Source organism: Dendropsophus ebraccatus, chromosome 12, assembly GCF_027789765.1.
Source record: "Dendropsophus ebraccatus isolate aDenEbr1 chromosome 12, aDenEbr1.pat, whole genome shotgun sequence".
Classification (NCBI taxonomy): Eukaryota; Metazoa; Chordata; class Amphibia; order Anura; family Hylidae; genus Dendropsophus; species Dendropsophus ebraccatus.
The window spans coordinates 49570515-49587961 of NC_091465.1; the positions used below are offsets into that span (position 1 = coordinate 49570515).

At 40.0% G+C, this 17447-nt stretch overlaps 1 protein-coding gene across 1 annotated transcript in view; it reads left to right on the plus strand.

Annotated features, from left to right (window-relative positions):
- The window catches only part of GRIN2D (glutamate ionotropic receptor NMDA type subunit 2D), a 242091-nt gene that overhangs the window by 211091 nt on the left and 13553 nt on the right, over positions 1-17447 (plus strand). The window contains exon 11 of the mRNA XM_069946428.1: positions 14499-14731. Within this exon, the coding sequence (XP_069802529.1) occupies positions 14499-14731 (233 nt within the window). The remainder of the gene's footprint in view (positions 1-14498; positions 14732-17447) is intronic.

Sequence of the window (17447 nt, forward strand, 5' to 3'; positions counted from 1 at the left end):
TTTCTTCTCAGATTTCTGTAATTTGATATATTACTAAATACTAGGAGTGTTCCTAATGATTACATTATCCTAAGGAATTGTCACTTGTATATTCCTCTCCTGTGTTTCACGGCTCTGAAGGACATTTGTAAAACTACAGTACAAATCAAAATTCAATGTTATACTAGAAACAGTGTAACAAAGCTCTGATAATCCCCGTGCTTTTCTGAGCGTGATGCATTAAATTCAGCATCACAATGAACGATAAGTTCCCACTTTGTGGAAAAAGAACATCATGACTGTAGCGTCTTTTTCGAAAAACCTTTGACAACTGGTTCATTTTAGATGGTTGCCACATAAGAGATATTTTTTCTAGTGGCATAGGTAGAAGAAAGGAGTACTATAGTAAAAATTAAAATAAACCCCACTATATGGTGCTGGATACTATCACAGAGAGGTGTCTTTCATATCACTCCCTCCATGACCCTTGGCCCAATTACTTATGCTCTTTGCTGGCCGAGTGGCAGAGTATGAGACCTCACAAGCTAAGGCTTCATGGTCTTGTTGGTGTGTAAGTATACCTGCATTAATGGTTAAAACTTTTAGTAAAGTACATTTTATCTGCAATCTGCATGAACAAAGGAAATGTTATTTTTGACTGTACCCAATCTTCAAAGAAAGAAAATGGCAATTTGCAACAGCTGTTCTAATAATGTTTATTTCTTAACCAGCTGTCACTGTTGCTTTAGGTTTGTCTATGCTGTGTTTTCAATTTGCCCTATACATTCTCCCTGAATAGAATTGCTTACCCCACACACACTGAAAATTAGAAAAGTAGAAACCAATCATCACTTGTACAACATCTTGTTCACTGCCTGTCGCCTTATAGTAAAAGAACAACAAGCCAATCAGCTGAGAGCATTAGTCTGCAATGTTCCCTGGTCGGGTGTTTCCAGCGGCAATGGAACAAGTAGGAAAATTAGGCCTTTTTTCCCCAGCAGATGAGGTTATTGATTTTCCTGTGTGCATGTGAGAAATTAAGGACATGGTGTTACTTTGAACAACTTTACACGGCCATAAGTATATGTTGCGCTATTTGATCAAACCTTTATTTAACAAGGATTGACACTTAAAAGCTAGTTTGCAATGTAATAATTTTTCCCCTTGTTGTGACAAGTCCCTTCCCAGTGATTACATTAATTCATCTGAAACAGGAAGGATGAACAGCTGTAGATTTGTTTTTTCTTTTTTTTTAATTAACCATTTTGTCATTGGTGTTATTAGCATTTAATGGGTCTTTCGTCCAAGTAAACAAATGCCGATAGTCTGCTAAAATAAAAGTAGTCTGCAATAATACTTGTATCAAAGTGACACACTGTTGTTTTGTGTCTGGACGTGATAGAAAATCACTCACAGTGGGTTTTTCCATCTAGAGTTGACAATCTTTGTGAGGTTTCCCCAACTAGATCTGACAATCTTTCTGCTTAGTTAATGTTTGTAGGGCTTCAATCTCACAACTGAATGGTTGTCTAACTGATGGATGATTCCCATTTCATGGCTAGAACCATCTTTAGATTCCAAGGCACATGAGTGCTATTTTATACTTATAATATAATGGTTTTGTTCCTTCTAGAGGAAAGCTGTTCCCGCCTCTTAATTATAAATGTCCAATGTACTTATGATGATCAAAAAAGGTCACTTTTTCATCCAGTGGAATTGTCAACATAACAACAAAGGTTAATTTTTTTTTCCAATGTAACTTGGGGGAAGTGAAAAAAAATCCTTTATGATGTCACAAATGGAGTTGGGTATACTGGCAAGAATGATAAATGTCCATACAACTTGACATTAGATTGTTTTCACATATATCACTTGTGCCTAAACAATAATGATATAGACAGACGCAACTGACTAGTGGACTTTTGGTAACACTTGTGTACAGTACTTTCAGAGCCAAAGGCTATGTTCACACAACGTCAAAAATAAAGAAAAGGCGGCCGATTTTAATATTTACAAAAACGTCTGTTTTTACCGCGATTTAACTGACTGCAATGGCAATGCATTGAAGTCAATGGGAAGACGGACGTCCAATGCACACAATGCATTGAATAACTGACCTTTTTTCCCGCAGACGTCAAAATAATGAACATAATCATTATTTTTGGACGTCTTTTGCAAACAGCGGACATTTTATTAGTTGTTCACATGCAGTTTTTCTTTTTCCACCGTTCTTTCTCTGTTTTTACTATTAAATTCAATGGACTTTTTAATTAAGCCGCATCCAAAGTCCAATTAGTAATCCCAAACTAGAATAATGTGCAAACACCAGTCATTGCACTAAGAGGAGGCCAGGCTGCTAAATGACATCCGTTATTTTAGACTCAAAATAACAGACGTCATTTTAAACTGAGCTGGAAAAAAACATTATGTGAACAAAGCCTGATTTAATCAGACAGAACTAAATACTCTGCTTGGTGCCACTGCTAATGCAACAAACACCAAAGATGATCCCATGATGAATCTTAGTTCTGGCATTGACATCAAATTTTCCTGGTTTGAATAAAGCACCATATAGAAATGTTGGATTTCTGAAAAAACTGGCATAGACAGTAGTTATGTCTTAGGCATACATATAAATGACACCTTTTAAAAAGGCTCTCAAAGGCTACCTTTGGGTTGTGTGTCTCTTGGTGAAAATGTTTTGACTTCTAGACATGCTTCTTTGATACACTCCAATATATTTTCCCAGTTGACAGACTCCGCTAGGGGGGATTATTGGACTGAGAGAGGCAGGATGGTCACTTTGAAGAATTACCTGACATCTAGGCCACTTTTTTTCATAGGGACCTCAGTCAGGTTTAAATATGGAGCTGTTGTCAGCCAGTAGGTCACCCCAGTAGTGATATCTCAGCAACAGCTCAGTTCAGTGATATATGTATGATATCATGCCCTCCCATGTTTTGTCTTTCATGGCAAGGCCTTGCTCTGGCATTTTTCAGCAGAATATTGCTTACCACACACAGCAAGTGTTTCCCATGCAATTCCTCTGTGGCCTGCCCCATGACCAGATTGAATATTTATAGTGAGACAGCTATGGAAACAAATGGTTGTGCAAGATCTACAGGCACAGCAAAGACATCCATTGGTACATGTGCATTATGATACCATATGAATCCGGTATGCCCATGCCCAAGTGTTTCTCATCTTGTATCTAGACTAGAAGCAGCTTAACAGGGTACTAGAACCTTCTTTCAATTGTAATGGTTTTGCCAATATATGTTTCCTTTTTCTCTGATATTGCAATCACATATATCATCACTACATTCTCATGTGTAAAGTTTCACTTTGCTCCATCAACTTCTCTGAGCCTTATTTGTTTGTCGGTGGGTGTCAATTTCAACCTTATGGCTATGATCACACAACGTAACTTTTGTATCAATCGGCAACAACGGCCGTGATTAATACAAATGTTATGTTGTTGCATTGCAGTCAATAGGATTCCGGATGGAGTGTATACACATAGTCCTAGCAGTGAAAACTGACATGTCAGTTTTCTGCAGCCGCTATTCATTGAATAGCAGCCGCACAACCCTGACAGTGCACACATTGGAGAGTGTGGCTCCTGCCGCACTTTCCATTGTGTGCAATGGTGAATTGGGATGTGGGCACACAAGGATGCTCCCGCATCCCAATTCACCAGAAAAGAGGTTAATCCAGGAGGTACTGCAGTACCAGTCAAAATAAACTTCACTGGCAGGCCATTCTGTTATATGGCCGGGTCACAGAACGGCCGGTGTCTTGCAATATGTGAACCCGGCCTATAAATTGATAGAATAGTACTAGGTGGATACAAGTTCTCCTATTCCCACCTATGGTCCAGCTGCACAAATGTTTTGCTTGCTTTTCAATTGTTCTTCATATTTCACTGTTGCAATGCTATACTGTAGATGCAGATATAATCTATAACTGGTGATTAAGTAGCATGAAGAAAAGTGACAATTAAATGTAAGTGAAAATCTGCAATGAATGTTTGTTGTTAAGCAGACGGGGAAAAAATTAAATTTTGTTTCTCAGTATAAAAATAAAATCAATGTTTGAGCGTATTTGAAAATTGTAGCTGTACTTTATAGTATAATATTTCCCCCTACAGATATAATTCAGTTCTAATAGGATTTAGATGTACCACATAAAAGTTTGTTGATATCATATTAATTTCCATAGATGCTGATATTTTTAGGTTTAGGGTTATTTTAATAGTATTACTACTGGAATCAAGAAAGATCTCTTCTTTACCATTGCAAGGTCAAATTGGTACCTTCATTTCATTTTACCTAGACACAACACTCTAAACCATTCAATAGATCTATCTATCTGAATTCCATTATTTCTATTATTGCAATCAAAATTATTCAGTCCAAATTTGATTTAACCCCTTCAAGACATAGCCCTTTGAGGCACGGATGTCCTGGTCAATTTAACCCTTAGACGACCTAGGACGTACCGATACGCCCTGGAAGACTGTGCCCAGACAACCCTGGGCGTACCGGTACGTTCTGAGCTATGTCCTGAGCTACATCCTGCAGCCGGTCTCCACGCGCTTCATAGTAAGCAGCCGGCGCCTCACCATTAATGACAGGCAGCAGCGATCGCGCTGCAGCATGTCATTAACTCTTTAAACGCTGCCGCCGATGCGTTTAAGTGTAAGTGACAGGGGGAGTCCCATGTCACTTATCAATCGGGACCCCCGCAGTCACACAGTCCCAATTGTCAAATGGACCACCGGAGGTCTCTCACCTGCCTCAGTGCAGTCCGATCGGCGATCTGCTCACTGTGCCTACACAGGCAGGCTCAATGAGCAGATCGCCTATCACACTGATCAGTGGTATTCCTATGGCATAGCAGTGATCAGTGTGAATAATTACACAAGTGTATGTAAAAGTCCCCCAAAGGGACTTAAAAAAAAAGTAAAAAACATTATTACACTACCCCAAAGCCCCTCCCCCAATAAAAGTTAAAATCAACTCCCTTTCCCATTATATAAATAAAACATATAAAAATAAATAAACATATAATATACCGTAGCATGCGTAATTGTCCGATCTATTAAAATATAACAAGCGTCATTGAGAACGGTAAACAGCATAGATAAAAAGAGGGAAAAAAGTGCGCAGATTACCGATTTTATGTTACATTATATATATAAAAAACTAATAAAGTGAATAAAACATCCTATCTTCTTAAATATGGTATTAATAAAAACTGAACATCATGGGGGGAAAAATGACATCTCATACAGCCCTGTAGGTGAAAAAATAAAACTGTTATAAGCATCACAATAGGCTCATTTTTTTAATAATTAATTGCCAAAAAAAAGAATTTAATAAAAAATAAATAAATATAACATTAGAGAATCTGTGAAAACCTGCATATGGTTGTGTTCAGACTGACCTATAGAGTAATAGTATCATGTCACTTTTACCATATAGTGCATTACATAGACACAGGAACCCTCCAAGCGTTACCATATTGCATTCTTTTTTACGATTTCACCTATTTATATCTTCATAAATAATAACTTTGGGATTCCATCATACATGTTATGGTAAAATGAAAGACGCCATTACAAAGTACAACTATTCCTGTAAAAAACAAGCCCTTGTAGATAGAAAACTGAAAGTGCTAGAGCCCTTAGAAGGGGAGGAAGAAAAAACGAAAGCGCATTTTGGGCCTGGTACTTAATGCAATGTTCCTCCTCGCCTTTTAAGAGCCATAGCGCTTTTATTTTTCCACCTACAGGACTGGTTGAGGTGTCATTTTTTGCACCATGATTTTTATTTTTTTATTAATATCATATTGGTGTAACAGAAAAATTTTGATTGCTTTTTATTTTTTTTCTGATATATAATTTAAATCAGCAATCCTGGTGTGTTTTTTCTTGTGTTTTTTTTATTACACCGTTCACCATGCAGGAACAATAATGTTATATCTTATTAGATCAGACGATTCTGCACGCTACGATATGTAATATGTTTTTTTAATATATATATATATTTTTTTTTTTTTATAATGGCCAAGGGGGTATTTTAAACTTTTATTGGGAGGGGCGTTTATAGGTTTTTTTTTATTCCACTTTTCTTCACTGTAAAACATGCAGTCAATAGATTGCATGTACTGATCTATGTTATGCCATATCATAGCATAGATCAGTGTTATCGGCCATCTATGTATAGCGCCTGCCTGAGAGCAGACTCTTTAGATGGATCGCCAATCCGACAGGACGGAGGTAATTGACTTACCCCGGCCCATCGGCACATGCAATCGGGACCCCTAGATCATGGCTCATCTATGACAGAAGCTTGTTCTGTCACTGAATACTTAAAACGATGCAATCGCTATAGATCGCCGCGTTTAAGGGATTAATGAGACACAGCTGCGGAATCCCCAGAGACTGGGCTCCCCGGACACTGATGTGTGCGGGACTGCTCTCACTGCAGAGGTCCCGCTCACATCAGAAGCCCCTCCGTCCGGAACGTATATCTACAGTACATTCCTACTGCACAGGATATGTGCATTAGGAACATATATATATACATATTACTAACGGGAAGGGGTTAATCTATCCATCTATCTATCCTATGTATTGACCTCAAACTAACTAACTAACTAACTAACTCACTGTCTTTCTCTGTATATCTATTTATATCAATTGTGTATAGTTTATAGTATAAACTTTATACATCATGCTTTTCTTTCTTGTAGTCTTACCCTCAAGGTTGCAATGTAAAAAAAATGTCAGTGTATGCCCCTATATATATATATATATTTTTTTTATAGTGCAAGGCCTTACCCGTTAAGAATTTTCTCACAGAATCTTCTGGTTTTCTGTACTCTCGGAGCTTTCTTGTGTTTTAATGCAAAGATCAATTCTAAGAGTGAGACCTTGTCTCCCTAAAGATGTAATAAATGACATTGGATTGGAATGTAGCAGTGATATTTCATTTAACACATTTTTAAATGCCACCCTGCTGCATGAATCAGGGTAAAGGACATGGCTATTGAAATTATGTTTAATGGAAAAGGGCAAAATAGATATAGAATGTGATATACTGTACGTAGACAGTGAAACTAGCTACAGTGCTACTTTCTTTTGTTCGTCATCATTTGCATAGAGATATCTCTGTCAAATCCTTTTACAGGAATCCTCTTAGTTGTTTCCAATGCTTTTAATGTAAAAAAAATGTAAATAGTTGGAAAAACAGAAGAAAAATTTCCATGGCTACTAGTACTTACATGTTTTTTAATGGACTCATGAAGCATTGATTCTCAACTGTTGGCTCTAGGGCCCATGTGCCTTATACCTGACCCTCAAGGGAAGAGAAATCCTAAAGGGCTATTAATGAAAATAGCATAAAAATAAATGCAGAAATCTTAAATGGAGGAATAGATTGACTTTTGCCATTTATAAGAAATAATAATAATAATAATAATAATAATAATATTTATTTGTATAGTGGCAACAGATTCCACATCTAACTGTTTTATGACATCTTTGATTCTGATGCTTACAATCCACAGGGTAAAGGAAGAGAGACATTAGGTGATGGAGGCAGTTTTTTACATAGCAGTACAATGGGTAAAAACAGGGTTATTACAATTTGTAGGCTTTTCTGAAAAAAAAAAAAAAAATGGGGTGACTTTTGAAGGTTTCAGTGGTCAGTTAGAGTCTGAAGTGTTGGGTAATGATTCAAGGGGATGCACAATAGAGATCATACAGCTGTCTAGGTCTACTTAAGATGAGGAAGGGCTAGATAAGATTGAAGTCTTTCTTGCTTAAACTATAGAAGAAAAGCATTAGACAGAGCTTGGGCCCTATTACATGGGGTGATTATCTGTGGAATCAGGCAGATATTGCCCCATGTAAAGAAAACAATGATGGAACCGATCACTGGCTGATCACTGTCTATCAATATGTTGAAAAATAATCACCTGCCATGCATTGCTCCTTGTAATAAGTGATACGTGGCCGAGGGCTGATTGAGTATTGAAAATAATAAAGCCTGTGATGTGCTGCTTTGGGGGCACAGCGAAGGTAAAGGTAAAGTAGCGTTTGTTTATTATATTCCCTTCTGCCCCTGCCTGAGGGCAAATTCTCATTTCCACTAGACTTCTCTTTTAAAGATAGGGCTGCACGAACATTACTAACAATGTCCATGCAGCCCGCTCACACAATTATTGAGCTATGTCATAAGCTTGGTAAGCGAGTGCCAATTTAGCAGGTGTTAATATGATGTGTGAGTGGGAGACATTGAATGTTCAATTGATAAAGTACGAGAAGATCCAAGGTCAGGTCTATCATGCCATGGGATGAGAATTTGTAATAAGAGGGATTGGTTAAATCTGTCAAAGGCAGTAGAGAGATTATAAAAAAGAAGAACAGTATGATAGCATAAGGCTTTGGCAGATAGCAAATTATTAGTTACAGTACTTTGGTAGTTTCAGTAGACAAGTTGGGGGCCAAAAAGTGAGAAGGATGTGAAGTGAGATAATAGTTTGATATAGACATGCTGATATAGACATTGTAATGTGAATGGGAGTAGTGAGATTGGCTTCTTAAAGGGGAACTCCGGATAATAAAAACTTGTTTTCTAGTAAAAGTACATTAGAAGTTAAATATATGTGTCTATACAATGTATTACTGTATCTGTTCGGTTCTGCCTCACTGGTAGCTGATAGAAATCCAGGAAGTGAAAAAATGGCCCCTGTGCAAATCGACATTGTCTCCTGCTCCTTCTGCTATCCCACCTTAGGAGACATATCTTCCATGCCTCTGTCTCACATTGTGTGTGTTTGCTGAGATCAGGCTGATGATGCAGACAGGGACAGGGCGTGATCTCACAAGAGGCTTGGCTGGATCCCCCAATCCCCTGAGTGATTCACCATCTCTGACCAGCCAGAAGAATTGATTTCTCCAATTGTGCAGAAGTGTGCAGTGAAATTAGAGCTGTGTTCACACATGTTGGAGTGTCATTGCAGTACTGCAGCGTATTCACAAAAATGATGCAGTAACACAAGTAAATTATGCTGAACGACAGAGTAGAGTATACAGCGTGCTGTGTGGTGTTACAGGTAGAGAATACAGCGCGCTGTGTGGTGTTACAGGTAGAGAATACAGTGCTGTGTGGTGTTACATGTAGAGAATACAGTGTGCTGTGTGGTGTTACAGGTAGAGAATACAGTGTGCTGTGTGGTGTTACAGGTAGAGAATACAGTGTGCTGTGTGGTGTTACAGGTAGAGAATACAGTGTGCTGTGTGGTGTTACAGGTAGAGAATACAGTGCTGTGTGGTGTTACAGGTAGAGAATACAGTGTGCTGTGTGGTGTTACAGGTAGAGAATACAGTGTGCTGTGTGGTGTTACAGGTAGAGAATACAGTGTGCTGTGTGGTGTTACAGGTAGAGAATACAGCGTGCTGTGTGGTGTTACAGGTAGAGAATACAGTGCTGTGTGGTGTTACAGGTAGAGAGTACAGTGTGCTGTGTGGTGTTACAGGTACAGAGTACAGCGTGCTGTGTGGTGTTACAGGTAGAGAATACAGCGTGCTGTGTGGTGTTACAGGTAGAGTATACAGCGTGCTGTGTGGTGTTACAGGTAGAGAATACAGCGTGCTGTGTGGTGTTATAGGTAGAGAATACAGTGTGCTGTGTGGTGTTACAGGTAGAGAATACAGCGTGCTGTGTGGTGTTACAGGTAGAGTATACAGCGTGCTGTGTGGTGTTACAGGTAGAGAATACAGCGTGCTGTGTGGTGTTACAGGTAGAAAATACAGTGTGCTGTGTGGTGTTACAGGTAGAGAATACAGTGTGCTGTGTGGTGTTACAGGTAGAGAATACAGCATGCTGTGTGGTGATACAGGTAGAGAATACAGTGTGCTGTGTGGTGTTACAGGTAGAGAATACAGCGTACTGTGTGGTGTTACAGGTAGAGAATGTGCTGTGTGGGTGGGACCACAATGAAATCATAAATTACTGCAAATAATTCAGTAACACAATGAAACTGCGATGTGTAAACACAGACTAGATGTTCCGCAACAGATTTGGGCGGGCAATAGGCAGGTTGGGGGACTGTGATGAACAGCTGAGGGAAAGCATTGCATTCTGGAACCTGTAGTACTGTGTACAACTGATAAACCAGGAAGTGCAGAAACACAAAACAGAACAAAACCCTCCAAAACAAATGGATTTTTTAGTAGTTTCAAAAATGGAATAGAAAGGTAAGTAATGCTTTATGCTTCTGCAGACATTTCATTTTTTTAACCTCTACCTGGAGTTCCCCTTTAAGAATGCATGTGAAGGTTGAAATGTTTAAAAGACAAAAGGAAGATGTCATTTGTTGGTAGATGAGAGATTAATAGATGTGTTGGGATTGGGATACGGTGGGATGGCATTAGGTCAAATGGCCAGGTGGCTAGGCACAGTCTGTGAAGTAGTTTGGGGTAATAGATGAGAAGCTAGTTGTGGGGGAGAAGCACTGAGTAGTTAGAAAGATGGGTTGTGGAGACTATAGGTTGAAGTTTTGACTCATGTTATTGGTTTCGCTTTGAAATATGTGGCAATGTCTTCAGTGGAGATCAGAGTCACGTGGGAGATAGGGGGCAGTATTCAAGGATGTGGGGAGTGGGGAGTTAAAAGTGTTAAATAGCTTCTTGGGGTTGTTAAACAGGGTACATAGTATAATAATAAAGTCATGTTTTTAACAAAAGTTAATGCAGGCTTAAAAATGGAGTGCTTGTTAGTATGTAAAAAAGTATTTGTTAGGACTCGGGCAGTGCGTTTGGCTCGGCGTCCATAGCAGTGGCCAGTGTTTCACTCTCTGGCCGATTAGCATAGGTGTGTTCACTGATTGTCATCTGACAGCTGACTTACCAGCTGACAGCTGACTATCTGGGAAGGACCTGGAGCCTTAGCCCCAATCACGCCTAGGGCTGTGACTCAATGCTCCATAAGTATCCTAACTTGTTTAATGTTCTTGCCTGCGATAGTGCCTAGTTTGACTAGTGTTACTTGACATAACATTTTCCTGCATTTGTATTCTGTCTACCTGACTGTTATTGACACTTTGAGTACCCCTTTATACACGATTTTTTACTTTGCTGCTCGGTTGGTTTTTGACTTGGACTTTTGACTTCCCCTTCATTGTGTTGTGTATTGTCTTGCTCTGTTCAGTGTTGCACTTAGTGAGATCAGGGACAGCCGTCCACTTGTCTGTTGCCATTTAGAGCATCTGAGGCAAGTAGGTAGGGACAGCGAGGCAGGTGCCAGCTTCAGGGTTCACCTGTCCTTGTGTCTCCCTATCCCTATCCTAACAGTATTCTTGGGAGTTGTTTTCTTTTTTTTTTTTCATCCAGCACTACTCTGCAGTAGGGATGGTCCGAACCTGCCGAGGTTCGGGTTTATACGAACCCGAACTCTCGGCAATGATTCCCGCTGTCTACCCTCTCCATGGAGAGGGTGGATACAGCGGGAGGACCACCTGGAAAACTGGGATACAGCCATAGCCATAGGCTGTATCCCAGTTTTCCAGGCGGTCCTCCCGCTGTATCCCCCGCTGCACGGAGCGGCCAGACAGCGGGATTCTGATGCCGAGCGTTAGGGTTTATACGAACCCGAACCTCGGCAGGTTCGGACCATCCTTACTCTGCAGCTCGGGAGGCACCCTACAGTTTCTTTGTAAGATTGCTGTGCCAGGACTGCCTAGTTCTAGATTTGTTTAGTTCTTTTTTTTTTTTTTTGCGTAAAAAGTTGAAAGCATCTAAAGGGTTGTCCCACCAATGAGACTTATTCCCCATCTACAGGATAGAGAAAAAGCATATGATTATGGGGGCGCTATGATTTTTGGCTTGCTGCAGGAGACATTCTCATAGAGACAGGTGTTATTTTACCAGAGTCATATATTTCTCCTTACCAATTCAGGTCAGGGCAACCATGGTGCCTACAGGCTTGCTGATTGGCTTCCTCAGCCTTTCGCCCAGCAGTCTTTCAACAAACTTTATTGAAAAACAACAGACACATGACTGTTTAGGTGTCCGTTCATTACTTGGGCACAAACTCGAACTTTGAACCAAACTCCTGACACCACATGTTATTGCATTGAGTTGGCATCATGAACCTCCTGTTCATTACAAGAAGAGTGAGTTTTCTGTTTATACTGATGACTGAACAGCTTATGACAGCAATGTACATTGTAGCTTCTGATGGCTTCAGGAAATGATTTGCAGTGGAATGAAGGTCATGACACCAACTCATTGTAAACACTAATGGGGCTGTGAATTCTGCACCCATACAAAGACAATCCAGCGGACTTAATCTTTCCATTTCTGGATCCAAGATATACAAAGTTGGTGGCAGGAAAGTGAGCCGTTTATGTAGAAAAATGCATTATTACTTTTTCATATATATTTTTGTTTTCTTTTTTTAATTGGCTTGGTTAATATAATTCAGTTACAAAATCTTTTTTTTGCTTGAACATCCAATAATAATTTCATCACAAGCTCTTAAAATTGTTACATAAGTCTAACATACATTTAGGCTTTTATACTAATTAAAAAAAATATATAATCATTTTCTATGAATGAAAGTGAGAATCGGCTAATTTGCCTGCATAAATTATAGCTTATGATATTGTAATATTATTATGCATAGTATTATTGGCTGGGATAGATCTGGTGCTGAAGTAAGAAAATCTAAGACTTTCCATAGCAAATAATATTTAAACGGTAAGTAAAAAGCTAATAGCAATCATTTTTGCTTATTTGGTGGCAATACATTCTGCAGCCATATACATTTCAGCAGTTACATATACAAATGTAACAAACATATTACCTACTAAATAAGCGGAGTGAGGATATTGCTCACAGGAGCTAATAATTATGAGGAAATTGGAATAATACTAAAGGTAAAAAGGGGTTGATTTGTACAATGATTTCCCGAAAGCCTTTATAGGGTAGTGCACATAAATGCTGCAAGAGCCAGGCACCAGCCAGTATCTGTGCATGCAGAGACATACAGTGCATTTTAGTGCATGGAGTGGGGGAGGGGATAAAGGGATCAGGAAAAATGTAGACAGTGAATAATGGAGAGAAGATACTGTAATTGACCATTTAGAAGCAATTACGAAGGAACATTAACATTTAACGGCAATAATTTCCCCTCCCCAAGTATTCTAATTATATTTTTCAAATAGTTACAATATAGAGTCCATTTTATGATCACATCAACCAGACCCCACAGAAGGTTTTATGGTTTGACAGACCCCAAAAAACAGCTGTACTGAGGCCATCCGATTAAGGCCCCAAATTTACTTAAACTCAGGCTCTCTTTATGTTAGCTCTGGGTCTGTTACCTGCCAACTTGCATATTTTGGACCTTCTCTTCTTGGGCGCATGCTCAGTCCGCCTCTACATAAATCCCGTGCGCGCCCGTTCCCCCTCCACACACCCTCCCCATCCCCCTGTCGTACCAGGCAGAAAGTGGCCAATTGCGAATATTTTATTCGCAAAACGGCCATTTGCGAATAAATTTATTCGCAAATGGCCCCTTTCTGCCGAAAAATATGATTTTTCTCCTTGATACATGTCCCCCTATGAGTTTACTGCACCCAGTGAGTTAACAATATAGATTTTGTCTTCACTGATCCCAGTGACTTTGCATAATGCACAACAGGGACCCAATTACTTGGTAAACTGGATACTGGCTTTACAGCTTCCGGAGAAAATCACCCACAATCTAACCAAAATCCAACCTCCTCTCCGTCCCTAACTGTGCATTAACTACCTGCTGCATCCTTCTCTCCACTACACACACAGACAGCTGCCTACCTGCAGAAAGCGAATCGTCCTATATTGAAGGATAATCTTGTGTTCCTGCCAAGTGACTGTACTGTAGGCTAACACTTGTGGCCGCCATTAAAGCCGCTATGTTAAGCGAATTTGTCAACAAATCGCTGTCAAAGAATGAAGCAAATTGACAGCGTGATTCGCAGTAAATGTGGCATTGCCAGATTCGCTTTGCTCCTCTCTAATTGTAAACCTCATTCCTCTTTGCATTGACGATAAGCTTGTTCCCATGTAATGTCAGAGTTTGTTTGTACATGCCTTCTTCTACTGCAAAGTATACTGGCGCTATAGAACTGAAGATTATTATGATGTGATACATGGACTGTCGTACAGTGGATTTTTACTGCAGCAGAGCTGCATTTGCTATTCAGTACATGACATCATGGTATTTTATCAGTAATTTTCCACTGGTGAATCTTCTGTGCATGGTATAAAGCAAAATGTGGGCATCCTCAGTCATAAAACACACACACACACACACACACACACATATAGTCAATGCATATCCTGTATTTTAGCGACTTTTTAACCTTTGACACTGATTATATTGCTTTCAGTTGATACAGATTTGCATACATTATTTCACATATAATCCATGTTGTTACATCTTGTGCCTTTCTCTCCACAGATGAGATTGAGATGCTGGAACGACTGTGGCTGTCAGGGATTTGTCACAATGACAAGATTGAAGTTATGAGCAGCAAACTGGACATTGACAACATGGCTGGAGTTTTCTACATGCTTCTAGTTGCAATGGGATTGAGTTTGCTGGTATTTGCATGGGAGCATCTCATTTACTGGAAGCTGCGGCACTGCATGAGGCATTCCGGGAGGCTTGACTTTTTATTGGCATTTAGCAGGGTAAATATCTCATCAATTATCTTTCTGTCTTAATCGACTTAATTTGTAGTTAGAAACCAAACTTACTGTGTCAGTCTTCTAACCTCTGGTTCAAGGACAAGATTTTCCTTTTTTTAATTATTCCTTGACAGATGAGAACATTAATCTTATTGTGTATTCCAGCTTGTTGTTCCTGGAATGGAAAAAGCATTCAACGACCACCCTCAACCACCCTCAACGTGGTTTTATTATATTTTGGGAAGGGAATTATTTTTTATTTATAGTGGTGTATGTGATATACAAAAGTTTACATTAAACAATAAAACAGCAGCCCTATCGCCATGAATGTGTAAAGGACTAAGACTGCACAGGACACTTCTAGTATCTGGTCTCTTTTTTTAAGGGTACATTTACACGTTCCGAGTTTAAAAGGGGTTTCATGCTGCGAGTTCCACAGCAAAGTCCACTTTGATATTCATTCCTAATTGGCTGTGTGAGATGTCAGGGAGCCAGGAGCCAGGGGGAACACAGGCAGGTAATGTATTAGCCCGGCAGCCTAAGGGTAAAGTATGGAATGGCTACAGTCTCGCAGTGGAATCAAAACCCGCTGCGAGAATGTTATGCCACAGGCAGTGACACTGCAGAGTATCACATTGGGTTTCGCTGCATAACAATGCAGCATGAAATCCGCTCTAAACTGAATAGGTGTGAACACACCCTTGGGGTATGTGCACACTGAGGAAAAGGCGAGGAATTCAGCTTGAAATTCAGCTTGAAATTCCTCCCGTAAAAAATGTGCAGAGCAAAGTCCCATTGTCCCCTCAGGGTATGTGCACACTGAGGAATTCTCAAGGAATTGAAGCAGAAAGTTTTCAGGCAGAATTCAAGCAGAATTTAAGCCCCCCATTGACTTCTAAGGGTATGTGCACACTGAGCAATTCTAGCGGAATTCTGCCCGAATTCCGCCATAAAAAGCGTGCGGAATTCCGCCCGTGTAAATGCAACATTGCTCTTTCCATAGAGAACAATGGGATTTCCGACTGCCCGTGCACACAGAGTAAATTTCCGTCCGGAATTCCGCGCGGATTCCGCGCAGAATCCGCGTTCCGCCCAAAGAATGTACATGTCAATTCTTTGGGCGGATTCCGCTAGAGGAATCCTATAGAAGTCAATGGGGTTTGAATTCTGCTGGTAATTCCGCTTGCATTCCGCTTGATTTCCGCGCGGATTCCGCTCAAATTCCGCTCAAATTCTGCCAGAGCAGAATAGGCGAGGAATTTCAAGCAGAAGTCTTTCAGGGCCCTTAGGGTATGTGCACACTGAGGAAAAGGCGAGGAATTAGGTGAGGAATTGAAGAGGAATTTCAGCTTGAAATTCCTCCCGTAAAATATGTACAGAGCAATGTCCCATTGTGTTCAATGGGTTTTCTGCTCTATTGTTCACACTGCAGAATTTCCGAGCAGAATTTTCTGCTGTAGAGGAATCCTTATAGAAGTCAATGGGGGGGGGGGGGGGGGGGGCTTAAATTCTGCTTGAATTCCGCCTGAAAAATTTCTGCTTCAATTCCTCGAGAATTGCTCAGTGTGCACACTGAGGAAAAGGCGAGGAATTCTGCTTTAAATTCAGCTTTAAATTCAGCTTGAAATTCCTCCTGTAAAATATGTACAGAGCAAAGTCCCATTGTGTTCAATGGGTTTTCTGTTCTGTTGTTCACACTGCAGAATTTCCGAGCAGAATTTTCAGCTGTAGATCTGCTCCCAAGGGTATGTGCACACTGAGCAATTCTCGAGGAATTTAAGCCCCCCATTAACTTCTATAGGATTCCTCTAGCAGATCTACAGCAGAAAATTCTGCTCGGAAATTCTGCAGTGTGAACAACAGAGCAGAAAACCCATTGAACACAATGGGACTTTGCTCTGTACATATTTTACGGGAGGAATTTCAAGCTGAATTTCAAGCTGAATTTAAAGCTGAATTCCTCGCCTTTTCCTCAGTGTGCACATACCCCAAAAGAGAAAAGACCAGGAGGGGCATAGACTACAGTTTGACAAAAAGGGAGACACCTAGTGGCTGCATGTTTAATACTGATGAAAACCTACCTGCTTCATTTTTTTGTGTGGAAACTTTAACAATATGGTTATAATTTTTAAAGCCATTTTTAAAGCCAAAACCATTGGTACCCTCTAATTGATGGGAAATTCAAGATGGGTGAGCTAGTTGGTTCAGACTTAGGGCCCTTTTACACAGCCTTAAGTGCTGCCATGTGTGGTGCAAACAAATGCTGATCAGTAATATTTGCAGTGCCTTTACATGGCATGATTAATTGAGTGGCCTGTCCACACGAACAATAGCTATATCATTCGTGCAACCATTTGATAGCATAATGGATCATATCAGCTGACAAGCCTTCATGCGGTCCCAATATCAGGTAAATGAGCAGTCCTAGGAACGTTCATTAATGATAACAGATGTTCTTTGCAATTTCGTTCTGCCTTGGAACAGTAGATTACCTCATTTACTCCCCGATTAAGTCTTTAAAATGTGCTTTACAAAACAAGGCAACTCGTTTAAAGGGCTAGTCAGTTAAAACATGTCCCCATGCAATCATACCTTGTCCCTCCTGGCTTGTTATAACTTGGTGGCAGAAAGGAGTAGAAAGTAAAACAATCAACCACCCATGCACACAGTGCTTTACATTAAATGTAATGGAAATAAGCAACTGAAAACCAATAGCTTG